The sequence below is a fragment of the Somniosus microcephalus genome, unplaced genomic scaffold (assembly GCF_052327205.1).
Source record: "Somniosus microcephalus isolate GS21.2 unplaced genomic scaffold, FLI_Smic_1.0 unresolved_chr4, whole genome shotgun sequence".
Lineage (NCBI taxonomy): Eukaryota > Metazoa > Chordata > Chondrichthyes > Squaliformes > Somniosidae > Somniosus > Somniosus microcephalus.
Genome location: NW_028225182.1, coordinates 18,868,047 through 18,895,796, shown reverse-complemented (window position 1 = coordinate 18,895,796; position 27,750 = coordinate 18,868,047). Strand labels below are relative to the sequence as shown.

Below are 27,750 nucleotides of genomic sequence, written 5' to 3'. Positions count from 1 at the left end.
TGTCTGGGTGTCTAGGGGTGGGTGTCTGGGTGTCTGGGGCTGGGTGTCTGGGGGTCTGGGTGTCTGGGGGTGGGAGTCTGGGTGTCTGGGGGTGGGTGTCTGGGTGTCTAGGGGTGGGTGTCTGGGGGTCTGGGTGTCTGGGGGTGGGCGTCTGGGGGTCTGGGCGTCTGGGTCTGGGTGTCTTGGATTTGTTTTCGGTTGCGGGCTGGAACATCTGACGTCACCATTTACAACATCTCGCCAGGGTTTTGAGACTCAAAGGATGAGATCGAGTCAGTCCGAGACCAGCGCTCCAGACAACTAGCCCGAGACCAGTGCTCCAGACAACTAGCCCGAGACCAGCGCTCCAGACAACTAGCCCGAGACCAGCGCTCCAGACAACTAGCCCGAGACCAGCGCTCCAGACAACTAGCCCGAGACCAGCGCTCCAGACAACTAGCCCGAGACCAGCGCTCCAGACAACTAGCCCGAGACCAGTGCTCCAGACAACTAGTCCGAGACCAGCGCTCCAGACAACTAGTCCGAGACCAGCGCTCCAGACAACTAGTCCGAGACCAGTGCTCCAGACAACTAGTCCGAGACCAGTGCTCCAGACAACTAGTCCGAGACCAGCGCTCCAGACAACTAGTCCGAGACCAGTGCTCCAGACAACTAGTCCGAGACCAGTGCTCCAGACAACTAGTCCGAGACCAGCGCTCCAGACAACTAGTCCGAGACCAGCGCTCCAGACAACTAGTCCGAGACCAGTGCTCCAGACAACTAGTCCGAGACCAGTGCTCCAGACAACTAGTCCGAGACCAGCGCTCCAGACAACTAGTCCGAGACCAGTGCTCCAGACAACTAGTCCGAGACCAGTGCTCCAGACAACTAGTCCGAGACCAGCGCTCCAGACAACTAGCCCGAGACCAGTGCTCCAGACAACTAGCCCGAGACCAGCGCTCCAGACAACTAGTCCGAGACCAGCGCTCCAGACAACTAGCCCGAGACCAGCGCTCCAGACAACTCGTCCGAGACCAGCGCTCCAGACAACTCGTCCGAGACCAGCGCTCCAGACAACTCGTCTGAGATCAGAGGTTCAGACAACTAGCCCGGGTCAGGACTCCAGACAACTAGCCCGGGTCAGGACTCCAGACAACTAGCCCGAGTTAGGACTGCATCTCTCAACTAACCCGGGTCAGGACCCCAGACAACTAACCCGGGTCAGGACCCCAGACAACTAACCCGGGTCAGGACCCCAGACAACTAACCCGGGTCTACTGACACGAGTTAAGTCACCCAGCAGCCCGGTGTGGCCCCGGACGAACCTTGTGCAATGTCGGCGATAGGAACGCTGGGTTTCGTGCTGGGAGCCGGGGGTTGGGTGCTGGCTGCCGCCTGCCTGGGGAACGATCAGTGGAGAGTTTCCACCCTGGATGGCAGCGTGATCACCACCTCCACCATCTACGAGAATCTGTGGAAGAGCTGCGCCAGCGACTCGACCGGCGTTTACAACTGCCGGGACTTCCAAAGCCTGTTCGGGCTCTCAGGTACTGCCAGGGGCTCGGGGGGTTGGTAGCAGACAGAATGTGCGAGAGAAAGAGTGGGGAAGAAGGAGACAGAGGTGTGTGAGAAGCAAAAAACAAAAAGGGTGACATGTGGGGGAGAAGGATCTGCTAAAACTGTGCAACAAAGTCAGAGGGAGAAAGTCAGATAGCAGCACACGCGTTAGAGATGTTCAACAGTACAAGCAGTGAGAGAGAGAACATAGCAACACACCCCATGGATGATAACATAGCCCTGTATCAATCTCAAACTAATCCCACTGCCCCGCTCTCTCCCCATAGCCCTGTATCAATCCTAAACTAACCCACTGCCCGGCTCTCTCCCCATAACCCTGTATCAACCCCAAACTAATCCCACTGCCCCGCTCTCTCCCCATAGCCCTGTATCAATCCCAAACTAATCCCACTGCCCCGCTCTCTCCCCATAGCCCTGTATCAATCCCAAACTAATCCCACTGCCCAGCTCTCTCCCCATAACCCTGTATCAATCCCAAACTAATCCCACTGCCCCGCTCTCTCCCCATAGCCCTGTATCAATCCCAAACTAACCCCATTGCCCCGCTCTCTCCCCATTGCCCTGTATCAATCTCAAACTAATCCCATCGCCCCGCTCTCTCCCCACAGCCCTGTATCAATCCCAAACTCATCCCATCGCCCCACTCTCTCCACATAGCCCTGTATCAATCCCAAACTAATCCCACTGCCCCACTCTCTCCCCATAGCCCAGTATCAATCCCAAACTAATCCCACTGCCCTGCTCTCTCCCCATAGCCCTGTACCAATCCTAAACTAATCCCACTGCCCCGCTCTCTCCCCATAGCCCTGTATCAATCCCAAACTAATCCCACTGCCCCGCTCTCTCTCCATAGCCCTGTATCAATCCCAAACTATCCCCACTGCCCCGCTCTCTCCCCATAGCCCTGTACCAATCCCAAACTAATCCCACTGCACCGCTTTCTCCCCATAGCCCTGCAGTTTCAGCTGGTCCAAATACATTTCACCTTTTCCATTAAAAGATGCAATGATCTCGGCCTCAACCAGTCTCTCTGGCAAAGCATTCCAGTCTCCAACAATTCTGAGTAAATACATTTCTCCTAACCTCTCCCCTCACTCTCTGTGACAATTTAAAACTGCTTGCTCCCAACCAGAGGAAATAGTCTGTCCGTATTCACTTGATCAAATATTTAAAATTTTTAAAAATCTCTAGGAAATCTCCTTTTAGCCTTCTCTGCCCCAGTGGGCCTCAGTATCTCCAGTCTCTCATTCCAGCCACCATCCTGGTGATTCTACACACTGTGCTCTCTATGGTTTTAATGTCCTTTCTATACTGGGCTGCACAGAACCACCCTGTGGACTAACATCGTTTTGTACAAATGTATCATTATTTATTACTCTCACACCCGGAGCAAATTGTGTTGGTCTTTTTATGTGTTTATCTCCCTGCACTCACACATCCTCTGTTCATTCACACCCTTCAGTGTCTTTCCATTCAATGTTTACTCCGAATCCCGATTATTCCTCCAAAAATGGACATCTCCACGTGAAACAGTATCTCCCCCTCATTGCCCATCCCACTAACCTGTATCTGCCTGCTCTCCGCCCAGCCCACTAACCTGTATCTGCCTGCTCTCCGCCCAGCCCACTAACCTGTGTCTGCCTGCTCTCCGCCCAGCCCACTAACCTGTATCTGCCTGCTCTCCACCCAGCCCACTAACCTGTATCTGCCTGCTCTCCGCCCAGCCCACTAACCTGTATCTGCCTGCTCTCCGCCCAGCCCACTAACCTGTATCTGCCTGCTCTCCGCCCAGCCCACTAACCTGTGTCTGCCTGCTCTCCACCCAGCCCACTAACCTGTGTCTGCCTGCTCTCCGCCCAGCCCACTAACCTGTATCTGCCTGCTCTCCGCCCAGCCCACTAACCTGTATCTGCCTGCTCTCCGCCCAGCCCACTAACCTGTGTCTGCCTGCTCTCCGCCCAGCCCACTAACCTGTGTCTGCCTGCTCTCCGCCCAGCCCACTAACCTGTGTCTGCCTGCTCTCCACCCAGCCCACTAACCTGTGTCTGCCTGCTCTCCGCCCAGCCCACTAACCTGTGTCTGCCTGCTCTCCGCCCAGCCCACTAACCTGTGTCTGCCTGCTCTCCGCCCAGCCCACTAACCTGTATCTGCTTGCTCTCCGCCCAGCCCACTAACCTGTGTCTGCCTGCTCTCCGCCCAGCCCACTAACCTGTATCTGCCTGCTCTCCGCCCAGCCCACTAACCTGTATCTGCCTGCTCTCCACCCAGCCCACTAACCTGTGTCTGCCTGCTCTCCGCCCAGCCCACTAACCTGTATCTGCCTGCTCTCCACCCAGCCCACTAACCTGTATCTGCCTGCTTTCCACCCAGTCCACTAACCTGTGTCTGCCTGCTCTCTGCCCAGCCCACTAACCTGTATCTGTTTGCTCTCTATCCATCCCACTAACCTGTATCTGCCTGCTCTCCACCCAGCCGACTAACCTGCATCTACATGCTCTCTGCCCAGCCCACTAACCTGTATCTGCCTGCTCTCTGCCCAGCCCACTAACATGTATCTGCCTGCTCTCCGCCCATCCCACTAACCTGTATCTGCCTGCTCTCTGTCCATCCCACTAACCTGTATCTGCCTGCTCTCTGCCCAGCCCACTAACCTATGTCTGCCTGCTGTCCGCCCAGCCCACTAACCTGTATCTGCTTGGTCTACGCCCAGCCTACTAACCTGCATCTGCCTGCTCTCTAGTTCCTCCCATTAACCTGTATCAGCCTGCTCTCTGCCCAGCCCACTAACCTGTGTCTGCCTGCTCGCTGCTCAGCCTGCTAACCTGTTTCTGCCTGCTCTCAGCCCAGCCCACTAACCTGTGTCTGCCTTCACAGATCACAGAAATCACAGAAACCACACAGTGCAGATAGAGGCCATTTCGGCCCATCGAGCCTGCACCGACACATATCCCACCCGATCCCCGTAACCCCTACACCAACACATATCCCACCCTATCCCCGTAACCCCACGTATTTAATCCCCCGAACACTAAGGGTCAATTTATCATAGCCAATCAACCTAACCCGCACATCTTTGGACTGTGGGAGGAAACCGGAGCACCCGGAGTAAACCCACGCAAACACAGGGAGAATGTGCAAACTACACACAGACAGTCGCCCGAGGCTGGATTCGAACCCGGGTCCCTGGCGCTGTGAGGCAACAGTGCTAACCACTATGCCACCGTGCTGCCTTCTCTCCCTTCTCTCTGCCCAGCCCACTAACCTGTATCTGCCTGCTCTCCGCCCATCTCACTAACCTGTATCTGCCTGCTCACTGTCCATCCCACTAACCTGTATCTGCCTGCTCTCTGCCCAGCCCACTAACTTATGTCTGCCTGCTGTCCGCCCAGCCCACTAACCTGTATCTGCTTGCTCTACGCCCAGCCCACTAACCTGTATCTGCATGCTCTCGGCCCAGCCCACTAAACTGTGTCTGCCTGCTCTCCACCAAGCCCACTAACCTGTATCTGCTTGCTCTCTGCATCAGATGTTTGTGGGTGTGAGTGTGTGAGTGTGAGGGGACGTGTATCGGATGTTTGTGTGTGTGAGTGTGTGAGTGTGAGGAGATGTGTATCGGATGTTTGTGGGTGTGAGTGTGTGAGTGTGAGAGGACGTGTATCGGATGTTTGTGTGTGTGAGTGTGTGAGTGTGAGAGGACGTGTATCGGATGTTTGTGTGTGTGAGTGTGTGAGTGTGAGGAGATGTGTATCGGATGTTTGTGGGTGTGAGTGTGTGAGTGTGAGAGGACGTGTATCGGATGTTTGTGGGTGTGAGTGTGAGAGTCTGGGAGGACGTGTATCGGATGTTTGTGGGTGTGAGTGTGAGTGTGAGGGGACGTGTATCGGATGTTTGTGGGTGTGAGTGTGTGAGTGTGAGAGGACGTGTATCGGATGTTTGTGGGTGTGAGTGTGTGAGTGTGAGAGGACGTGTATCGGATGTTTGTGGGTGTGTGTGAGTGTGAGAGGACGTGTATCGGATGTTTGTGGGTGTGAGTGTGTGAGTGTGAGAGGACATGCATCGGATGTTTACGGGTGTGTGTGTGAGTGTGAGAGGACGTGTAACGGATGTTTGTGGGTGTGAGTGTGTGAGTGTGAGAGGATGTGTATCAGATGTTTGCGGGTGTGAGTGTGTGAGTGTGAGAGGACGTGTATCGGATGTTTGTGGGTGTGAGTTTGTGAGTGTGAGAGGACGTGTATCGGATGTTTGTGGGTGTGAGTGTGTGAGTGTGAGAGGACGTGTATCGGATGTTTGTGGGTGTGAGTGTGTGAGTGTGAGAGGACGTGTATCGGATGTTTGCGGGTGTGAGTGTGTGAGTGTGAGAGGACGTGTATCGGATGTTTGTGGGTGTGAGTTTGTGAGTGTGAGAGGACGTGTATCGGATGTTTGTGTGTGTGAGTGTGTGAGTGTGAGAGGACGTGTGCCGGATGTTTGTGGGTGTGAGTGTGTGAGTGTGAGAGGACATGTATCGGATGTTTGTGGGTGTGAGTGTGAGAGAACGTGTATCGGATGTTTGTGGGTGTGAGTGTGAGAGGACGTGGATCGGATGTTTGTGGGTGTGAGTGCGCGAGTGTGAGAGGACGTGTATCGGATGTTTTTGGGTGTGAGTGTGTGAGTGTGAGAGGACGTGTAACGGATGTTTGTGGGTGTGAGTGTGTGAGTGTGAGAGGACGTGTATTGGATGTTTGTGGGTGTGAGTGTGTGAGTGTGAGAGGACGTGCATCGGATGTTTGTGGGTGAGAGTGTGTGAGAGTGAGAGGACGTGCATCGGAAGTTTGTGGGTGTGAGTGTGTGAGTGTGAGAGGACATGTATCGGATGTTTGTGGGTGTGAGTGTGTAAGTGTGACAGGACGTGTATCGGATGTTTGTGTGTGTGAGTGTGTGAGTGTGAGAGGACGTGTATCGGATGTTTGTGGGTGAGAGTGTGTGAGTGTGAGAGGATGTGCATCGGAAGATTGTGGGTGTGAGTGTGTGAGTGTGAGAGGACGTGTATCGGATGTTTCTGGGTGTGAGTGTGAGAGGACGTATATTGGATGTTTACGGGTGTGAGTGTGTGAGTGTGAGAGGATGTGTATCGGATGTTTGTGGGTGTGAGTGTGTGAGTGTGAGAGGATGTGTATCGGATGTTTGTGGGTGTGAGTGTGTGAGTGTGACAGGACGTGTATCAGATGTTTGTGGGTGTGAGTGTGAGGAGACGTGTATTGGATGTTTGTGGGTGTGAGTGTGTGAGTGTGAGAGGACGTGCATCGGATGTTTGTGGGTGTGAGTGTGTGAGTGTGACAGGACGTGTATCGGATGTTTGTGGGTGTGAGTGTGTGAGTGTGAGAGGACGTGTATCGGATGTTTGTGGGTGTGAGTGTGTGAGTGTGAGAGGGCGTGTATCGGATGTTTGTGGGTGTGATTGTGTGAGTGTGAGAGGACGTGTATCGGATGTTTGTGGGTGTGAGTGTGAGAGTGTGAGAGGACGTGTATCGGATGTTTGTGGGTGTGAGTGTGTGAGTGTGAGAGGGCGTGTATCGGATGTTTGTGGGTGTGAGTGTGAGAGGACGTGTATCGGATGTTTGTGGGCATGAGTGTGTGAGTGTGAGTGGACGTGTATCGGATGTTTGTGGGTGTGAGTGTGAGAGGACATGCATCGGATGTTTGTGGGTGTGAGTGTGTGAGTGTGAGAGGACGTGTATCGGATGTTTGTGGGTGCGAGTGTGTGAGTGTGAGAGGACGTGTATCGGATGTTTGTGGGTGCGAGTGTGTGAGTGTGAGAGGACGTGTATCGGATGTTTGTGGGTGCGAGTGTGTGAGTGTGAGAGGACGTGTATCGGATGTTTGTGGGTGTGAGTGTGAGAGGACTTGTATCGGATGTTTGTGTGAGTGTGTGAGTGTGAGAGGACATGTATCGGATGTTTGTGGGTGTGAGTGTGTGAGTGTGAGAGGACGTGTATCGGATGTTTGTGGGTGTGAGTGTGTGAGTGTGAGGAGACGTGTATCGGATGTTTGTGGGTGTGAGTGTGAGTGTGAGAGGACGTGTATCGGATGTTTGCGGGTGTGAGTGTGTGAGTGTGAGAGGTCGTGTGCCGGATGTTTGTGGGTGTGAGTGTGTGAGTGTGAGAGGACGTGTATCGGATGTTTGTGGGTGTGAGTGTGTGAGTGTGAGAGGACGTGTATCGGATGTTTGTGGGTGTGAGTGTGAGAGGACGTGTATCGGATGTTTGTGGGTGTGAGTGTGAGAGGACGTGTATCGGATGTTTGTGGGTGTGAGTGTGTGAGTGTGAGAGGACGTGGATCGGATGTTTGTGGGTGTGAGTGTGTGAGTGTGAGAGGACGTGTATCGGATGTTTTTGGGTGTGAGTGTGTGAGTGTGAGAGGACGTGTATCGGATGTTTGTGGGTGTGAGTGTGGGAGTGTCAGAGGACGTGTATCGGATGTTTGTGGGTGTGAGTGTGTGAGTGTGAGAGGACGTGCATCGGAAGTTTGTGGGTGTGAGTGTGTGAGTGTGAGAGGACGTGTATCGGATGTTTGTGGGTGTGAGTGTGAGAGGACGTGTATTGGATGTTTGTGGGTGTGAGTGTGTGAGTCTGAGAGGATGTGTATCGGATGTTTGTGGGTGTGAGTGTGTGAGTGTGAGAGGACGTGTGTCGGATGTTTGTGGGTGTGATTGTGTGAGTGTGAGAGGACGTGTATCGGATGTTTGTGGGTGTGAGTGTGAGAGGACGTGTATTGGATGTTTGTGGGTGTGAGTGTGTGAGTGTGAGAGGATGTGTATCGGATGTTTGTGGGTGTGAGTGTGTGAGTGTGAGAGGACGTGTGTCGGATGTTTGTGGGTGTGATTGTGTGAGTGTGAGAGGACGTGTATCGGATGTTTGTGGGTGTGAGTGTGTGAGTGTGAGAGGACGTGTATCGGATGTTTGTGGGTGTGAGTGTGTGAGTGTGAGAGGACGTGTATCGGATGTTTGTGGGTGTGAGTGTGTGAGTGTGAGAGGACGTGTATTGGATGTTTGTGGGTGTGAGTGTGTGAGTGTGAGAGGACGTGTATAGGATGTTTGTGGGTGTGAGTGTGTGAGTGTGAGAGGATGTGTATCAGATGTTTGTGGGTGTGAGTGTGTGAGTGTGAGAGGACGTGTATCAGATGTTTGTGGGTGTGAGTGTGTGAGTGTGAGAGGAGGTGTATCGGATGTTTGTGGGTGGGTGTGTGAGTGTGAGAGGACGTGTATCGGATGTTTGTGGTTGTGAGTGTGCGAGTGTGAGAGGACGTGTATCGGATGTTTGTGGGTGTGAGTGTGTGATTGAGAGGACGTGTATCGGATGTTTGTGGGTGTGAGTGTGTGAGTGTGAGAGGACGTGTATCGGATGTTTGTGGGTGTGAGTGTGTGAGTGTGAGAGGACGTGTATCGGATGTTTGTGGGTGTGAGTGTGTGAGTGTGAGAGGACGGGTATCGGATGTTTGTGGGTGTGAGTGTGTGAGTGTGAGAGGACGTGTATCGGATGTTTCTGGGTGTGAGTGTGTGAGTGTGAGATGACGTGTATCGGATGTTTGTGGGTGTGTGTGTGTGTGAGTGTGAGAGGACGTGTATCGGATGTTTGTGGGTGTGAGTGTGTGAGTGTGAGAGGACGTGTATCGGATGTTTCTGGGTGTGTGTGTGAGTGTGAGAGGACGTGTATCGGAAGTTTGTGGGTGTGAGTGTGTGAGTGTGAGTGGACATGTATCGGATGTTTGTGGGTGTCAGTGTGTGAGTGTGAGTGGACGTGTATCGGATGTTTGTGGGTGTGAGTGTGTGAGTGTGAGAGGATGTGTATCGGATGTTTCTGGGTGTGTGTGTGAGTGTGAGAGGACGTGTATCGGAAGTTTGTGGGTGTGAGTGTGTGAGTGTGAGTGGACGTGTATCGGATGTTTGTGGGTGTGAGTGTGTGAGTGTGAGAGGATGTGTATCGGATGTTTGTGTGTGTGAGTGTGTGAGTGTGAGTGGACGTGTGTCGGATGTTTGTGGGTGTGAGTGTGTGAGTGTGAGAGGACGTGTATCGGATGTTTGTGGGTGTGAGTGTGTGAGTGTGAGAGGACGTGTATCGGATGTTTGTGGGTGTGAGTGTGTGAGTGTGAGAGGACGTGTATCGGATGTTTGTGGGTGTGAGTGTGTGAGTGTGAGAGGACGTGTATCGGATGTTTGTGGGTGTGAGTGTGTGAGTGTGAGTGGACGTGTGTCGGATGTTTGTGGGTGTGAGTGTGTGAGTGTGAGAGGACGTGTATCGGATGTTTGTGGGTGTGAGTGTGTGAGTGTGAGAGGATGTGTATCGGATGTTTGTGGGTGTGAGTGTGTGAGTGTGAGAGGACGTGTATCGGATGTTTGTGGGTGTGTGAGTGTGAGAGGACGTGTATCGGATGTTTGTGGGTGTGAGTGTGTGAGTGTGAGAGGACGTGTATCGGATGTTTGTGGGTGTGAGTGTGTGAGTGTGAGAGGACGTGTATTGGATGTTTGTGGGTGTGAGTGTGTGAGTGTGAGAGGACGTGTATCGGATGTTTGTGGGTGTGAGTGTGTGAGTGTGAGAGGACGTGTATTGGATGTTTGTGGGTGTGAGTGTGAGTGTGAGAGGACGTGTATCGGATGTTTGTGGGTGTGAGTGTGTGAGTGTGAGAGGACGTGTATCGGATGTTTGTGGGTGTGAGTGTGTGAGTGTGAGAGGATGTGTATCGGATGTTTGTGGGTGTGTGAGTGTGAGAGGACGTGTATCGGATGTTTGTGGGTGTGAGTGTGTGAGTGTGAGAGGACGTGTATTGGATGTTTGTGGGTGTGAGTGTGTGAGTGTGAGAGGACGTGTATTGGATGTTTGTGGGTGTGAGTGTGTGAGTGTGAGAGGACGTGTATCGGATGTTTGTGGGTGTGAGTGTGTGAGTGTGAGAGGACGTGTATTGGATGTTTGTGGGTGTGAGTGTGTGAGTGTGAGAGGACGTGTATCGGATGTTTGTGGGTGTGAGTGTGTGAGTGTGAGTGGACGTGTATCGGATGTTTGTGGGTGTGAGTGTGTGAGTGTGAGAGGACGTGTATTGGATGTTTGTGGGTGTGAGTGTGTGAGTGTGAGTGGACGTGTGTCGGATGTTTGTGGGTGTCAGTGTGTGAGTGTGAGTGGACGTGTATCGGATGTTTGTGGGTGTGAGTGTGTGAGTGTGAGAGGACGTGTATCGGATGTTTGTGGGTGTGAGTGTGTGAGTGTGAGAGGACGTGTATCGGATGTTTGTGGGTGTGAGTGTGTGAGTGTCAGAGGACGTGTAACGGATGTTTGTGGGTGTGAGTGTGTGAGTGTGAGAGGACGTGTATCAGATGTTTGTGGGTGTGAGTGTGTGAGTGTGAGTGGACGTGTATTGGATGTTTGTGGGTGTGAGTGTGTGAGTGTGAGAGGACGTGTATTGGATGTTTGTGGGTGTGAGTGTGTGAGTGTGAGAGGACGTGTATCAGATGTTTGTGGGTGTGAGTGTGTGAGTGTGAGTGGACGTGTATTGGATGTTTGTGGGTGTGAGTGTGTGAGTGTGAGAGGACGTGTATTGGATGTTTGTGGGTGTGAGTGTGTGAGTGTGAGAGGACGTGTATCGGATGTTTGTGGGTGTGAGTGTGTGAGTGTGAGAGGACGTGTATCGGATGTTTGTGGGTGTGAGTGTGTGAGTGTGAGAGGACGTGTATCGGATGTTTGTGGGTGAGAGTGTGTGAGTGTGAGAGGACGTGTATTGGATGTTTGTGGGTGTGAGTGTGTGAGTGTGAGAGGACGTGTATCGGATGTTTGTGGGTGTGAGTGTGTGAGTGTGAGAGGACGTGTATCGGATGTTTGTGGGTGTGAGTGTGTGAGTGTGAGAGGATGTGTATCGGATGTTTGTGGGTGTGAGTGTGTGAGAGGACGTGTATCGGATGTTTGTGGGTGTGAGTGTGTGAGTGTGAGAGGACGTGTATTGGATGTTTGTGGGTGTGAGTGTGTGAGTGTGAGAGGACGTGTATCGGATGTTTGTGGGTGTGAGTGTGTGAGTGTGAGAGGACGTGTATCGGATGTTTGTGGGTGTGAGTGTGTGAGTGTGAGAGGACGTGTATCGGATGTTTGTGGGTGTGAGTGTGTGAGTGTGAGAGGACGTGTATCGGATGTTTGTGGGTGTGAGTGTGTGAGTGTGAGAGGACGTGTATCGGATGTTTGTGGGTGTGAGTGTGTGAGTGTGAGAGGACGTGTATCGGATGTTTGTGGGTGTGAGTGTGAGAGTGTGAGAGGACGTGTATCGGATGTTTGTGGGTGTGAGTGTGTGAGTGTGAGAGGACGTGTATCGGATGTTTGTGGGTGTGAGTGTGTGAGTGTGAGAGGACGTGTATCGGATGTTTGTGGGTGTGAGTGTGTGAGTGTGAGAGGACGTATATCGGATGTCTCTGTGCGATGACCTTTTGATGTTTTAGCATTGAATGGCTGTAATCAATTCCTGGTGATATGATTCAGTGGGTTGAATAGTATCAATGATTACCGATACGGCGGAATGCCGCTCTGATCACAGTCCATATCTTATCAGCCCCGTGAGAGCGTTAATGTGACTTGATGTGTGAACGGAGAAGCTGAACGGAAATAGCGCAGAAATTAAATTCTTCAGAAAGCTATCGGTGGAAACCCAATGTCTAGGTTCAGTGTTTTTTATGTTTGGGGATTTTTCAATTAAGGACCGTAAAATGGGGAATGAATAATCAGAGGGGAGCACAGGAACTGAAGGAGTGTCTGAGGGGGTAGTGGGACTGTAGGAGTGTCTGAGGGAGGCGGGGGGAGTGGGCGGGGGAATAAACCTCCCTCTACACCGTCCCATCAAACACTCCCAGGGCAGGTACAGCACGGGTCAGATACAGAGTAAAGCTCCCTCTACACCGTCCCATCAAACACTCCCAGGGCAAGTACAGCACGGGTTAGATATAGAGTAAAGCTCCCTCTACACTGTCCCATCAAACACTCCCAGGGCAGGTACAGCACGGGTTAGATACAGAGTAAAGCTCCCTCTACACCGTCCCATCAAACACTCCCAGGGCAAGTACAGCACGGGTTAGATACAGAGTAAAGCTCCCTCTACACCGTCCCATCAAACACTCCCAGGGCAGGTACAGCACGGGTTAGATACAGAGTAAAGCTCCCTCTACACCGTCCCATCAAACACTCCCAGGGCAAGTACAGCACGGGTTAGATACAGAGTAAAGCTCCCTCTACACTGTCCCATCAAACACTCCCAGGACAGGTACAGCACAGGTTAGATGCAGAGTAAAGCTCCCTCTACACTGTCCCATCAAACACTCCCAGGGCAGGTACAGCACGGGTTAGATACAGAGTAAAGCTCCCTCTACACTGTCCCATCAAACACTCCCAGGGCAGGTACAGCACGGGTTAGATACAGAGTAAAGCTCCCTCTACACTGTCCCATCAAACACTCCCAGGGCAGGTACAGCACGGGGTTAGATACAGAGTAAAGCTCCCTCTACACTGTCCCATCAAACACTCCCAGGGCAGGTACAGCACGGGTTAGATACAGAGTAAAGCTCCCTCTACACTGTCTCATCAAACACTCCCAGGGCAGGTACAGCACGGGTTAGATACAGAGTAAAGCTCCCTCTACACTGACCCATCAAACACTCCCAGGGCAGGTACAGCACGGGTTAGATACAGAGTAAAGCTCCCTCTACACTGACCCATCAAACACTCCCAGGGCAGGTACAGCACGGGTTAAAGATTAAAGCTCATAGAAACAGAGAAACATAGAAGATAGGAGCAGGAGTCGGCCATTCGGCCCCTCGAACCTGCTCCGCCATTCAATGAGATCATGGCTGATCATCTAAATTCAGTACCCTGTCCCTGACTTCTCCCCATATCCCTTGATCCCTTTAGCCTTAAGAAATATATCCAACTCCTTCTTGAATATATTTAATGAACTGGCCTCCACCGCCCTCTGTGGCAGAGAATTCCACAGGTTCACCACTCTCTGGGTGAAGAAATTCCTCCTCATCTCTGCCCTAAATGGCTTCCCCCTTATCCTTAGACTATGACCCCTGGTTCTGGACTCCCCGGCCATCGGGAACATCCTTCCTGCATCTAGTCTGTCCAGGCCTGACAGAATTCTATAGGTTCCGATGAGATCCCCTCTCAATCTTCTAAACTCCAGTGAGTATAAGCCCAATCGACACAATCTCTCCTCATACGTCATTCCTGCCATCCCAGGTATGAGCCTGGTGAATCTTCGCTGCACTCATTCCATGGCAAGAACATCCTTCCTCAGATAAGGCGACCAAAACTGCACACAATACTCAAGGTGCGGTCTCACCAAGGCCCTGTACAACTGCAGCAAGACATCCTTGTTCCTGTACTCGAACCCTCTTGCTACGAAGGACAACGTACCATTTGCCTTCTTAACCGACTGCTGCACCTGCATGCTTACCTTCAGTGACTGGTGCACAAGGACACCCAGGTCTCTTTGCACTTTCCCTTCTCCCAATCTATTGCCATTCAAATAATCTGCCTTCCTGTTTTTGCCACCAAAGTGGATAACCTCGCATTTATCCACATTATAGTGCATTTGCCATGTTTCTGCCCAATCACCCAACCTATCCAAATCGTACTGGAGTTTCACGACATCCTTCTCACAGCTTACCCTCCCACCCAGCTTTGTGTCGTCTGCAAATTTGGAGATTTTACATCCAATTTCCTCGTCCAGATTCATTAGTTTAATATATATATATGAACAGCTGGGGTCCTAGGACCGATCCTTGCGGTACCCCACTAGTCACTGCCTGCCACTCGGAAAACGACCCGTTTATTCCAACTCTTTGCTTTCTAACTGCCAACCAGTTCTCTATCCAAGTGAATACCTTGCCCCCAATCCCATGTGCCTTAACTTTACACGCTAATCTCTTGTGTGGGACCTTATCGAAAGCCTTCTGAAAGTCCAAATACACCACATCCACTGGTTCTCCCTTATCTATTTTACCAGTTACATCCTCAAAAAATTCCAGTAGATTAGTCAAGCACGATTTACCTTTCGTAAGTCCATGTTGACTTTGTCCGATCCTGTCACTGTTTTCCAAGTGCTCTGATATTACATCTTTTATAATGGATTCTAGCATTTTCCCCACTACCGATGTCAGGCTTACCGGTCTATAATTCCCCGCTTTTTCTCTACCACCTTTTTTGAATAGTGGGGTAACATTAGCTACCCTCCAATCCATGGGTACCGTTCCAGAGTCTGTCGAGTTCTGGAAGATGACCAGCAATGCACCTACTATCTCCAGGGCCACTTCCTTAAGTACCCTAGGATGTAGATTATCAGGCCCTGGGGATTTATCGGCTTTCAATCCAGTCAACTTCCCCAACACCATTTCCCTACAGATATTGATTTCTTTCAGTTCCTCCCTCTCATTAGTCCCTATGTTCCCCGGCATCTCTGGGAGGTTATTTGTGTCCTCCTTTGTGAAGACAGAACCAAAATATGTATTTAATTGGATCTGCCATTTCTTTGTTCCCCATTATAAATTCTCCTGATTCTGACTTTAAGGGACCTACGCTTGACTTCACCAATCTTTTTCTCTTCACATATCTATAAAAGCTTTTACAGTCAGTTTTTATGTTCCCTGCAAGCTTACTTTCATAATCTATTTTCCCCCTCTTAATTAATCCCTTTGTCCTCCTTTGCTGAATCCTAAACTGTTCCCAATCCTCAGGTTTGCTGCTTTTTCTGGCCAATTTTTATGTCCTCTCTTTGGATCTTATGTTATCCCTAATTTCCCTTGTTAGCCCCTCTACACTGTCCCCATCAAACACTCCCAGGGCAGGTACAGCACGGGTTAGATACAGAGTAAAGCTCCCTCTAAACTGTCCCCGTCAAACACTCCCAGGGCAGGTACAGCATGGGTTAGATACAGAGTAAAGCTCCCTCTACACTCTCCCATCAAACGTTCGCAGGGCAGGTACAGCACGGGTTAGATACAGAGTAAAGCTCCCACTACACTGTCCCATCTAACACTCCCAGGGCAGGTACAGCACGGGTTAGATACAGGGTAAAGCTCCCTCTGCACTGTCCCATCAAACACTCCCAGGGCAGGTACAGCACGGGTTAGATCTAGAGTAAAGCTCCCTCTACACTGTCCCATCAAACACTCCCAGGGCAGGTACAGCACGGGTTAGATACAGAGTAAAGCTCCCTCTACACTGTCCCATCAAACACTCCCAGGGCAGGTACAGCACGGGTTAGATACAGAGTAAAGCTCCCTCTACACTGTCCCATCAAACACTACCAGGGCAGGTACAGCACGAGTTCGATACAGAGTAAAGCTCCCTCTACACTCCCATCAAACACTCCCAGGGCAGCTACAGCACGGGTTAGATACAGAGTAAAGCTCATAGAAACAGAGAAACATAGAAGATAGGAGCAGGAGTAGGCCATTCGGCCCCTCGAACCTGCTCCGCCATTCAATGAGATCATGGCTGATCATCTAAATTCAGTACCCTGTCCCTGCCTTCTCCCCATATCCGTTGATCCCTTTAGCCTTAAGAAATATATCCAACTCCTTCTTGAATATATTTAATGAACTGGCCTCCACCGCCCTCTGTGGCAGAGAATTCCACAGGTTCACCACTCTCTGGGTGAAGAAATTCCTCCTCATCTCTGTCCTAAATGGCTTACCCCTTATCCTTAGACTGTGACCTCTGGTTCTGGACTCCCCGGCCATCGGGAACATCCTTCCCGCATCTAGTCTGTCCAGGCCTGACAGAATTTTATAGGTTTCGATGAGATTCCCTCTCAAGCTTCTAAACTCCAGTGAGTATAAGCCCAATCGACACAATCTCTCCTCATACGTCATTCCTGCCATCCCAGGTATCAACCTGGTGAATCTTCGCTGTACTTCTTCCATGGCAAGAACATCCTTCCTCAGATAAGGCGACCAAAACTGCACACAATACTCAAGGTGCGGTCTCACCAAGGCCCTGTACAACTGCAGCAAGACATCCTTGTTCCTGTACTCAAACCCTCTTGCTACGAAGGCCAACATACCATTTGCCTTCTTAACCGCCTGCTGCACCTGCATGCATACCTTCAGCGACTGGTGCACAAGGACACCCAGGTCTCTTTGCACTTTCCCTTCTCCCAATCTATTGCCATTCAAATAATCTGCCTTCCTGTTTTTGCCACCAAAGTGGATAACCTCACATTTATCCACATTATAGTGCATTTACCATGTTTCTGCCCAATCACCCAACCTGTCCAAATCGTACTGGAGTTTCACGACATCCTTCTCACAGCGTACCCTCCCCCCCAGCTTTGTGTCGTCTGCAAATTTGGAGATATTACATCCAATTTCCTCGTCCAGATCATTAATATATTTTGTGAACAGCTGGGGTCCTAGGACTGATCCTTGCGGTACCCCACTAGTCACTGCCTGCCACTCGGAAAACGACCCGTTCATTCCAACTCTTTGCTTTCTATCTGCCAACCAGTTCTCTATCCAAGTGAATACCTTGCCCCCAATCCCATGTGCCTTAATTTTGCACGCTAATCTCTTATGCGGGGCCTTATCTAAAGCCTTCTGAAAGTCCAAATACACCACATCCACTGGTTCTCTCTTACCTATTTTACCAGTTACATCCTCAAAAAATTCCAGTAGATTAGTCAAGCACGATTTACCTTTTGTAAATCCATGTTGACTTTGTCTGATCCTGTCACTGTTTTCCAAGTGCTCTGCTAATACATCTTTTATAATGGATTCTAGCATTTTCCCCACTACCGATGTCAGGCTTACCGGTCTATAATTCCCTGCTTTTTCTCTACCACCTTTTTTGAATAGTGGGGTAACATTAGCTACCCTCCAATCCATGGGTACTGTTCCAGAGTCTATCGAGTTCTGGAAGATGACCAGCAATGCACCTACTATCTCCAGGGCCGCTTCCTTAAGTACCCTAGGATGTAGATTATCAGGCCCTGGGGATTTATCGGCTTTCAATCCCGTCAACTTCCCCAACATCACTTCCCTACAAATATTGATTTCTATCAGTTCCACCCTTTCATCAGACACGATGTTCCCCGGCATCTCTGGGAGGTTATTTGTGTCCTCCTTTGTGAAGACAGAACCAAAATATGTATTTAATTGGATCTGCCATTTCTTTGTTCCCCATTATAAATTCTCCTGATTCTGACTTTAAGGGACCTACGCTTGACTTCACCAATCTTTTTCTCTTTACATATCTATAAAAGCTTTTACAGTCAGTTTTTATGTTCCCTGCAAGCTTACTTTCATAATCTATTTCCCCCCTCTTAATTAATCCCTTTGTCCTCCTTTGCTGAATCCTAAACTGCTCCCAATCCTCAGGTTTGCTGCTTTTTCTGGCCAATTTTTATGTCCTCTCTTTGGATCTTATGTTATCCCTAATTTCCCTTGTTAGCCCCTCTACACTGTCCCCATCAAACACTCCCAGGGCAGGTACAGCACGGGTTAGATTCAGAGTAAAGCTCCGTCTAAACTGTCCCCGTCAAACACTCCCAGGGCAGGTACAGCATGGGTTAGATACAGAGTAAAGCTCCCTCTACACTGTCCCATCAAACGTTCGCAGGGCAGGTACAGCACGGGTTAGATACAGAGTAATGCTCCCACTACACTGTCCCATTAAACACTTCCAGGGCAGGTACAGCACGGGTCAGATACAGAGTAAAGCAGAGACAAAGTCAACATTTGGGAATAGCTTAGACCGGTGGTTGACGGGATCTGGGAACAGGGCGGGTACATGGGATCAGGACACTGCTTCTGTTCAAGCAGAAACTTGGGAGGAATACTGTGAAGTGTTGGGTTATTTTTTCGAAGCAAATGAAATAAATGATGCCGGAAAAAGGAAAGCCATTCTGCTTAGTTCAGTGGGAAGCCAAAGCTACAGTTTGATGAAGAACCTGCTCAGTCCTGAAAAGCCTGGAGAGAAATCACTTGTTGAATTAGTGGCCTTGCTAAAAGAACATTTCAACCCTAAGCCTAGTGAGATTGTACAGCGGTTCAAGTTTAATTCAAGGAACAGAAAAGAGGAAGAGAGTGTAATGGACTATGTAGCAGTGTTGCGTAAATTAGCACAAGATTGCAATTATGGGAACAACCTGAAGGAAATGCTGCGAGATAGGCTAGTCTGCGGAATAATGGATGACCGAATGCAGCGGAGATTATTATCCGAGACTGGGCTTACTTATGAAAAAGCATTGGAACTTGCTCTAGCCATAGAGACAGCGAACCGAGATGTAAAGGAAATACAGGGTTCAGACAGGGCTAATGCTAAGCAAGTTGCAGGTCCGGTTGTGCACAAGTTGAACATGCGTCAGAAACCACAACGTGAGCATGTGAAGGCATGTTATAGATGCAAGGGCAATCACCTGGCGAGTGAATGCCGGTTTCTGGAGGAAAAGTGCTACAAGTGTGGGAAACAAGGACACATAAAACGAGCTTGCAGGGCGAAATCACCTGTGGAGGAATCCAAACCAAAAGGTGGAGGAAAGCAAAACCAAGGGAGAGAAGTGAAAAAACATGGAGCACACCACATCAGCGGGGAAGCTGTTCATAATGTATAGCATGTTAGAGAACATTCCAAAAGTGGCTCCTATCACATTGCAACTGACAGTAAATGACTCTAAGGTGAACTTTGAAGTGGATACAGGGTGCGGCGTGACCATAATGAACAAGGCAGAGTACTCAAAATTGTGGAATCGTGCAAAAGTTCCAGAGTTAAAGCCTTGCTCCCTGCATCTTAAAACATATACAGGTGAACGAGTAGCGACATTAGGTACAGCTAAGGTAACTGTGCAACACAGGAACACGGTGGAACAGCTACCTGTAGTTATAGTATTGGGTACCGGACCAAACCTGTTAGGTCGGGGCTGGATAAAATAACTTAAATTAGACTGGAGAGCAGTACATCAAATAGATGCGGGCAAACAGTTGACTTTGCAAGAAGTGTTGAGTGAACATGCGAATGTGTTCAAGGAGGATCTTGGCACATTTAATGGGCCCCCCAGCTAAGATTTATGTAGACAAGGAGGCACCGCCAAGGTTTTTTAAACAACGACCTGTGCCTTATGCCATGAAGCCAAAGGTAGAGGCTGAGCTTGACCGTCTATTGAGAGAGAACATGCTGGAGCCAGTGAAATGTTTGGAATGGGCAGCTCCCATAGTACCTGTTTTAAAACCGGACAATTCGGTAAGACTCTGTGGAGACTATAAATTGACAGTCAATCGGGTGTCCAAACTAGAGCAGTATCCTATTCCCAAAACAGAGGATCTCTTTGCAAACCTGGCTGGAGGAAAGAAATTCACAAAGTTGGATATGAGCCATGCCTACTTGCAGATTACACTGGATGACGAATCAAAGAAGTATGTCACCATAAATACACACAAGGGCTTGTTTACATATAACCGCTTACCGTTTGGTGTCTCATCTAGTCCAGCTATCTTCCAGAGGACAATCGAAGGTGTACTGCAAGGGATTCCACATGTTTCCATCTATCTGGATGACATTCTGGTGACGGGAAGAACTGACCAGGAGCATCTGAGCACTCTGAGAGAGGTACTACAGAGATTGGAGAGGGCAGGGTTCCGGCTCAAGAGGAGTAAGTGCACTTTCCTGGGGAATGAGGCAGTGTTCCTGGGACACAGAGTGGACGCCACCGGGCTCCATCCACTCAAGGAGAAGGTACAAGCACTGCAGGACGCCCCTGCTCCTACAAATGTGACTGAGTTAAAAGCTTACCTGGGACTGCTGAACTATTATAACAGGTTTTTACCAAACTTGTCAACTGTGTTAGCACCTCTTCACAAACTACTGCATAAGGAGACACAGTGGCAGTGGGGAGAGGAGCAGGGGGTTTCATTTGAACAGTCCAAGAAACTGATGCTGTCGTCGGATGTGCTGGTTCACTACAATGCAGAGAAAGACATCATTCTCTCTTGTGACGCTTCACCTTACGGGGTGGGGGCAGTTCTTTCACACTGCATGGAAGATGGAACTGAAAGACCAATAGGGTTTATGTCCCGAACTCTAACACCAGCGGAAAAGAACTATTCCCAGTTAGACAAAGAGGGGTTAGCAGTAATGTTTGGGTTACAGAGGTTCCACAAGTACATATATGGCAGGAAGTTCACCATATGCACCGATCATAAACCTCTTATCGCTCTTTTCAATGAAACGAAAGCAGTTCCACAGATGGTGTCACCCCGGATCCAGAGGTGGGCCGTGACGTTGAGGGCATATGAGTATGTCATCGTCTACAAGGCGGGCAAGTACCATGGGAACGCAGATGCCTTGAGCCGTCTTCCACTGCCAGGCACACCTATCCGTGCAGCTCCAGAGGACAGAGTGTTGATGTTGGAGGACACTGACACAGCACTTGTGACTGCAGAGCAAGTAAGACCATGGACAGGTAAAGATCCAGTACTGTCTAGAGTTCGAGAATATGTGGTGAGGGGATGGCCACAGCATCCGGAAGGGGCTGACTTCACACCCTACAGTGTCAGGAAAACAGAGCTGAGTGTGCAGGATGGTTGCGTGTTGTGGGGAGCACGAGTGATTATTCCACAGCCAGCACGACAGTCTATCCTACAGCAACTACATCAGTGTCATCCTGGGGTCTCGCATATGAAAGCCTTGGTTGGGAGTTACTTGTGGTGGCCAAAGCTAGATGAGGAGATAGAAAATCTTGTCAAGACATGCAGCACTTGTCAAGTACACAGGAAGGCACCAGCAGCGGCTCCTCTCCACCCCTGGGAGTGGCCGGATAAACCATGGACAAGATTGCACTTAGATTATGCGGGTCCATTCATGGGGAAGATGTTCCTCATAATCATTGATGCACATTCCAAATGGATGGATGTTTATCCGGTAAATTCTGCTTCCGCCACTACTACTATTGACTGCCTGCGTTGGAGCTTCAGTAATCAAGGGCTACCGGAGATCGTGGTGAGTGACAATGCCACTTGTTTTGTGAGTACAGAGACAAAAGAGTTCTTGAGAAAAAATGGCATAGTGCAGGTGACCTCGGCTCCATATCATCCGTCCTCAAATGGACTTGCGGAGAGAGCCGTACAAACATTTAAAGAGATGATGAAAAAAAGTGCAGAAGGGAGTTTAGCAGCCAAAGTGTCACGGGTTCTGTTCAGCTACAGAATAAGACCTCAATCCACCACTGGACCCTCTCCTGCTGAGGTGTTATTAGGTCGTAGACTACGCTCCACTCTTGACCTTGTCCACCCAGACCTAAAAAGGAAAATGGAAAACAGACAAAACAAACAAAAAGAGAACCATGACAAAAGAACAAAGAGCCGAAGTTTTGGAGAAGGAGATGCGGTCCTTACCAGGAATTTCAGTTATGGACCCAAGTGGATTCCTGGTTTCATAGACTCAATGACTGGTCCCGTATCATACAAGGTCATGTTGGGTGATGATAGGGTAGTACGCAGACATGTAGATCAGATACTTACCAGACAAGGGGAAATTGAAATGAAGGTTCCAGATGCAATGGCTGAGGACAGGTTTGCCCCCAGTTATCCAACTGCATCTGTAGTGCCACCACCAGGGACAGAGACAATTCCACAGGAACCCATTCGTCAAGAGGAAACCATCATTGTAGAGTCAGATACTCCGAGCACTGCTCATGAGCAGCTGGTGGCTTCACCACAAACAAGCAGGGACTTTACTGTCAGACGTTCACAAAGGACTCGCAAGCTACCAGAGAGATTGATACTGACCTGTTAGATTCATCAAGTATGGAACATGGTGAATGGAGACTTCTTATGTGACCCTTAGGAATGGTTGTTTGTTAAGAAATTCAGACTGAAATCTTAAGGGGGGAGGGATATAGTAATCTGGGATGTTATGATTAAGGTTATCCACCAGGTGGTGCTGTAGCCAATGCTGTTGCTAAGGTCAGGGGTTGCTTCCTGTTAAGGTCAGGGGTTAGCTTCCTGCTAAGGTCAGCAAAGGTGCAATGCCTGGAAGCAGGCCTGCCTGGTTGTCTCGCAGTCGTTCAATAAAGTATTCGTATTAATCCTCCTACCTCGCCTCTTCGAGTTCCTTGTCTCACTCCATGGATTTATCGCAGGTTGAAGGGATATGTGGACAGGTCCCGTGTGGCGGGTGAACACGCGCAGTGACTGATTGGGCCGAATGGCCCGCTTATGTCTCGTAACTTCTAAAATTGGCAGATTTGAAATACAAAGAAGTTTAAGGAGTACTGAAGTTGTGCTCCACAAAGCTGCCCATTTCTGGGGGAGGGATCTCACTCAGCGGATAGCTGCAATAATTTAAATGTGATTAACTTGGCTCGTCCAAATGCTAGATGTACGTTTACTAGCCCTTAGAGTCAGGCTTGTTTGGTACTGAAAATTCAAATTCTGATTTGATTGGACGCTGGGTATCTGTGCGGTGATTTGATTGGATGCTGGATATCTGTTCAGTGATTTGATTGGGCGCTGGGTATCTGTGCAGTGATTTGATTGGACGCTGGGTATCTGTGCAGTGATTTGATTGGGCGCTAGGTGTCTGTGCGGTGATTTGATTGGACGCTGGGTATCTGTTCTGTGATTTGATTGGACGCTGGGTATCTGTGCGGTGATTTGATTGGGCGCTGGGTATCTGTGCGGTGATTTGATTGGATGCTGGGTATCTGTTCAGTGATTTGATTGGGCGTTGGGTATCTGTGCAGTGATTTGATTGGGCGCTGGGTATCTGTGCAGTGATTTGATTGGGCGCTAGGTGTCTGTGCGGTGATTTGATTGGACGCTGGGTATCTGTTCTGTGATTTGATTGGATGCTGGGTATCTGTTCTGTGATTTGATTGGATGCTGGGTATCTGTTCAGTGATTTGATTGGGCGTTGGGTATCTGTGCAGTGATTTGATTGGGCGCTGGGTATCTGTGCAGTGATTTGATTGGGCGCTAGGTATCTGTGCGGTGATTTGATTGGGCGCTGGGTATCTGTGCGGTGATTTGATTGGATGCTGGGTATCTGTGCAGTGATTTGATTGGATGCTGGGTATCTGTGCGGTGATTTGATTGGGTGCTGGGTATCCGTGCGGTGATTTGATTGGACGCTGGGTATCTGTTCAAGGATTTGATTGGGCGCTGGGTATCTGTGTGCGGTGATTTGATTGGATGCTGGGTATCTGTGCGGTGATTTGATTGGACGCTGGGTATCTGTGCGGTGATTTGATTGGATGCTGGGTATCTGTGTGCTGATTTGATTGGATGCTGGGTATCTGTGCGGTGATTTGATTGGATGCTGGGTATCTGTGCGGTGATTTGATTGGACGCTGGTATCTGTGCAGTGATTTGATTGGGCGCTGGGTATCTGTGCTGATTTGATTGGACGCTGGGTATCTGTGCGGTGATTTGATTGGGCGCTGGGTATCTGTGCAGTGATTTGATTGGATGCTGGGTATCTGTGTGCTGACTTGATTGGATGCTGGGTATCTGTGCGGTGATTTGATTGGATGCTGGGTATCTGTGCGGTGATTTGATTGGACGCTGGTATCTGTGCGGTGATTTGATTGGGCGCTGGGTATCTGTGCTGATTTGATTGGACGCTGGGTATCTGTGCGGTGATTTGATTGGGCGCTGGGTATCTGTGCAGTGATTTGATTGGATGCTGGGTATCTGTGCGGTGATTTGATTGGGCGCTGGGTATCCGTGCGGTGATTTGATTGGATGCTGGGTATCTGTTCAAGGATTTGATTGGGCGCTGGGTATCCGTGCGGTGATTTGATTGGCTGCTGGGTATCTGTGCGGTGATTTGATTGGGCGCTGGGTATCTGTGTGCTGATTTGATTGGATGCTGGGTACCTGTGCGGTGATTTGATGGGACGCTGGGTATCTGTGCGGTGATTTGATTGGATGCTGGGTATCTGTGCGGTGATTTGATTGGACACTGGGTATCTGTGCGGTGATTTGATTGGATGCTGGGTATCTGTGTGCTGATTTGATTGGATGCTGGGTATCTGTGCGGTGATTTGATTGGATGCTGGGTATCTGTGCGGTGATTTGATTGGACGCTGGTATCTGTGCAGTGATTTGATTGGGCGCTGGGTATCTGTGCTGATTTGATTGGACGCTGGGTATCTGTGCGGTGATTTGATTGGGCGCTGGGTACCTGTGCGGTGATTTGATTGGACGCTGGGTATCTGTGCGGTGATTTGATTGGGCGCTGGGTATCTGTGCTGATTTGATTGGACACTGGGTATCTGTGCGGTGATTTGATTGGACGCTGGGTATCTGTGCGGTGATTTGATTGGACGCTGGGTATCTGTGCGGTGATTTGATTGGGCGCTGGGTATCTGTGCGGTGATTTGATTGGATGCTGGGTATCTGTGCGGTGATTTGATTGGGCGCTGGGTATCTGTGCGGTGATTTGATGGGACGCTGGGTATCTGTTCGGTGATTTGATTGGACGCTGGGTATCTGTGCGGTGATTTGATTGGGCGCTGGGTATCTGTGCGGTGATTTGATTGGATGCTGGGTATCTGTGCGGTGATTTGATTGGACGCTGGGTGTTTGTGCGGTGATTTGAATGGACAACAACAAAAATAACAACTTGTATTTATTTGGCCTTTAAATGTAGTAAAACATCCCAAGGCGCTTCACAGGAATGTTATAAAACAAAATTTGACACTGAGCCACATAAGTAGATATTAGAGCAGGCGGCCAAACGCTTGTTTAAAGAGAGAGGTTTTAAGAAGCTTCTTAAAGGAGGAGAGAGAAGTAGCGGTGATTTGAAGGCAGATTATTATTTGAATGGCAATAGATTGGGAGAAGGGGCAGTGCAACGAGACCTGGGTGTTCTTGTGCACCAGTCGCTGAAGGTAAGCATGCAGGTGCAGCAGGCGGTTAAGAAGGCAAATGGTATGTTGGCCTTCGTAGCGAGAGGGTTCGAGTACAGGAACAAGGATGTCTTGCTGCAGTTGTACAGGGCCTTGGTGAGACCACACCTTGAGTATTGTGTGCAGTTTTGGTCGCCTTATCTGAGGAAGGATGTTCTTGCCATGGAGGGAGTGCAGCGAAGATTCACCAGACTGATACCTGGGATGGCAGGAATGACGTATGAGGAGAGATTGGGTCGATTGGGCTTATACTCACTGGAGTTTAGAAGAATGAGAGGGGATCTCATTGAAACTTATAAAATTCTAACAGGACTAGACGGACTAGATGCAGGAAGGATGTTCCCAATGGTCGGGGAGTCCAGAACCAGGGGTCACAGTCTAAAGATAAGGGGTAAGCCTTTTAGGACTGAGATGAGGAGGAATTTCTTCACCCAGTGAGTGGTGAACCTGTGGAATTCTCTACCACACAAGGCAGTAGAGGCCAATTCATTAAATATATTCAAGAAGGAGTTGGATATATTTCTTAAGGCTAAAGGGATCAAGGGATATGGGGAGAAAGCAGGGACAGGGTACTGAGTTTGGATGATCAGCCATGATCGCATTGAATGGCGGAGCAGGCTCGAGGGGCCGAACGGCCTACTCCTGCTCCTATCTTCTATGTTTCTATGATTGGGGTAGGTCAGGTGAGAAGCACCCTGTGGATTGGCTGTTGATTCCATTCTCTACAGCACTGTGACTCCTGAATTTCAGCCTCATCTCTGTCCGCTTCCCTGTCCTCAGATTATATCCGTGCCTCCCAGGCCCTGATGATTATCTCCATCATCTTGGGATTTTTCGCTGGACTCGTCAGTTTGTTTGGACTGAAATGCACCCAATTCGGGAACATCGATCCCATTCTGAAAGCGAAGATCGCCACGGCTGGTGGAGCGCTGATGATTGTTGCCGGTGAGTGAGTGGCTGGGCTGGAGTCAGTACTGTGAGCTTGGGGTGGGGGGAGTGAGGTGGGGGGGAGAGTGAGCTGGGGGAGAGTGAGCTGGGGGGGAGTGAGCTGGGGGAGTGAGCTGGGGGAGTGAGGTGGGGGGAGTGAGCTGTGGGAGTGAGCTGGAGGGGAGTGAGGTGGTGGAGTGAGGTGGGGGGTAGTGAGCTGGGGGAGTGAGCTGGGGGGGAGTGAGCTGGGGGAGTGAGCTGGGGGGAGTGAGCTGGGGGAGTGAGTTGGGGGGAGTGAGCTGGGGGAGTGAGTTGGGGGGAGTGAGCTGTGGGGGAGTGAGGTGGGGGGAGTGAGGTGGGGGGAGTGAGGTGGGGGAGTGAGCTGGGCGGTGAGTGAGCTGGGGGTGGAGTGAGCTGGGAATGGAGTGAGTGGGAGGTGGAGTGAGCTGGGCGGAGTGAGCTGGGAGTGGAGTGAGCTTGGAGTGGAGTGAGCAGGGGGGAGTGAATTGGGATGGAGTGAGTGGGAGGTGGAATGAGCTGGTGAGGAGTGAGCTGGGAGTGCAGTGAGCTGGGGGTGGAGTGAGCTGGGGGGTGTGAGCTGGGAGTGGAGTGAGCTGGGGGTGGAGTGAGCTGGGGGTGGAGTGAGCTGGGGGTGGAGTTAGCTGGGGGTGGAGTGAGCTGGGGGTGGAGTGAGCTGGGAGTGGAGTGAGCTAGGGGGGAGTGAGCTGGGGAGTAGTGAGCTGGGGAGGAGTTAGCTGGGGAGGAGTGAGCTGGGAGTGGAGTGAGCTGGGGGGAAGTGAGCTGGGAGTGGAGTGAGCTGGGGGGGAGTGAGCTGAGATGGAGTGAGTGGGAGGTGGAGTGAGCTGGGGAGGAGTGAGCTGGGAGTGGAGTGAGCTGGGGAGGAGTGAGCTGGGAGTGGAGTGAGCTGGGGGTGAGTGAGCTGCGAGTGGTGTGAGTGGGAGGTGTAGTGAGCTGGGATGGAGTGAGCAGGGGGGGAGTGAGCTGAGATGGAGTGAGTGGGAGGTGGAGCGAGCTGGAATGGAGTGAGCTGAAGAGGAGTGAGCTGGGGAGGAGTGAGCTGGGAGTGGAGTGAGCTGGGAGTGGAGTGAGCTGGGAGTGGAGTGAGCTGGGGAGGAGTGAGCTGGGGGGAGTGAGCTGGGGAGGAGTGAGCTGGGGAGGAGTGAGCTGGGAGTGGAGTGAGCTGGGGAGGAGTGAGCTGGGGAGGAGTGAGCTGGGGGTGGAGTGAGCTGGGGGTGGAGTGAGCTGGGAGTGGAGTGAGCTGGGGTGGAGTGAGCTGCGGAGGAGTGAGCTGGGGGGAGTGAGCTGGGAGTGGAGTGAGCTGGGGGGGAGTGAGCTGG

At 50.6% G+C, this 27,750-nt stretch overlaps 1 protein-coding gene across 1 annotated transcript; it reads left to right on the top strand.

The window, feature by feature from the left end:
- Window positions 1-253: 253 nt before the first annotated feature.
- LOC147090005 (claudin-15-like) lies at window positions 254-26,418 on the top strand. Its single transcript, XM_085977021.1, has 2 exons — window positions 254-1,526; window positions 26,246-26,418. Exons 1-2 carry the CDS (start codon window positions 1,313-1,315, stop codon window positions 26,416-26,418), a joined length of 387 nt encoding a protein of 128 aa, XP_085833147.1. The 5' UTR covers window positions 254-1,312.
- Window positions 26,419-27,750: the final 1,332 nt, after the last annotated feature.

Bases quoted from the DNA above. Each gene is read 5' to 3' on its own strand.
- LOC147090005 (XM_085977021.1), top strand. From the start codon at position 1,313: ATGTCGGCGATAGGAACGCTGGGTTTCGTGCTGGGAGCCGGGGGTTGG. The intron at 1,527-26,245 runs GTACTGCCAGGG...CCCTGTCCTCAG, and splicing joins AAGCCTGTTCGGGCTCTCAG to ATTATATCCGTGCCTCCCAG.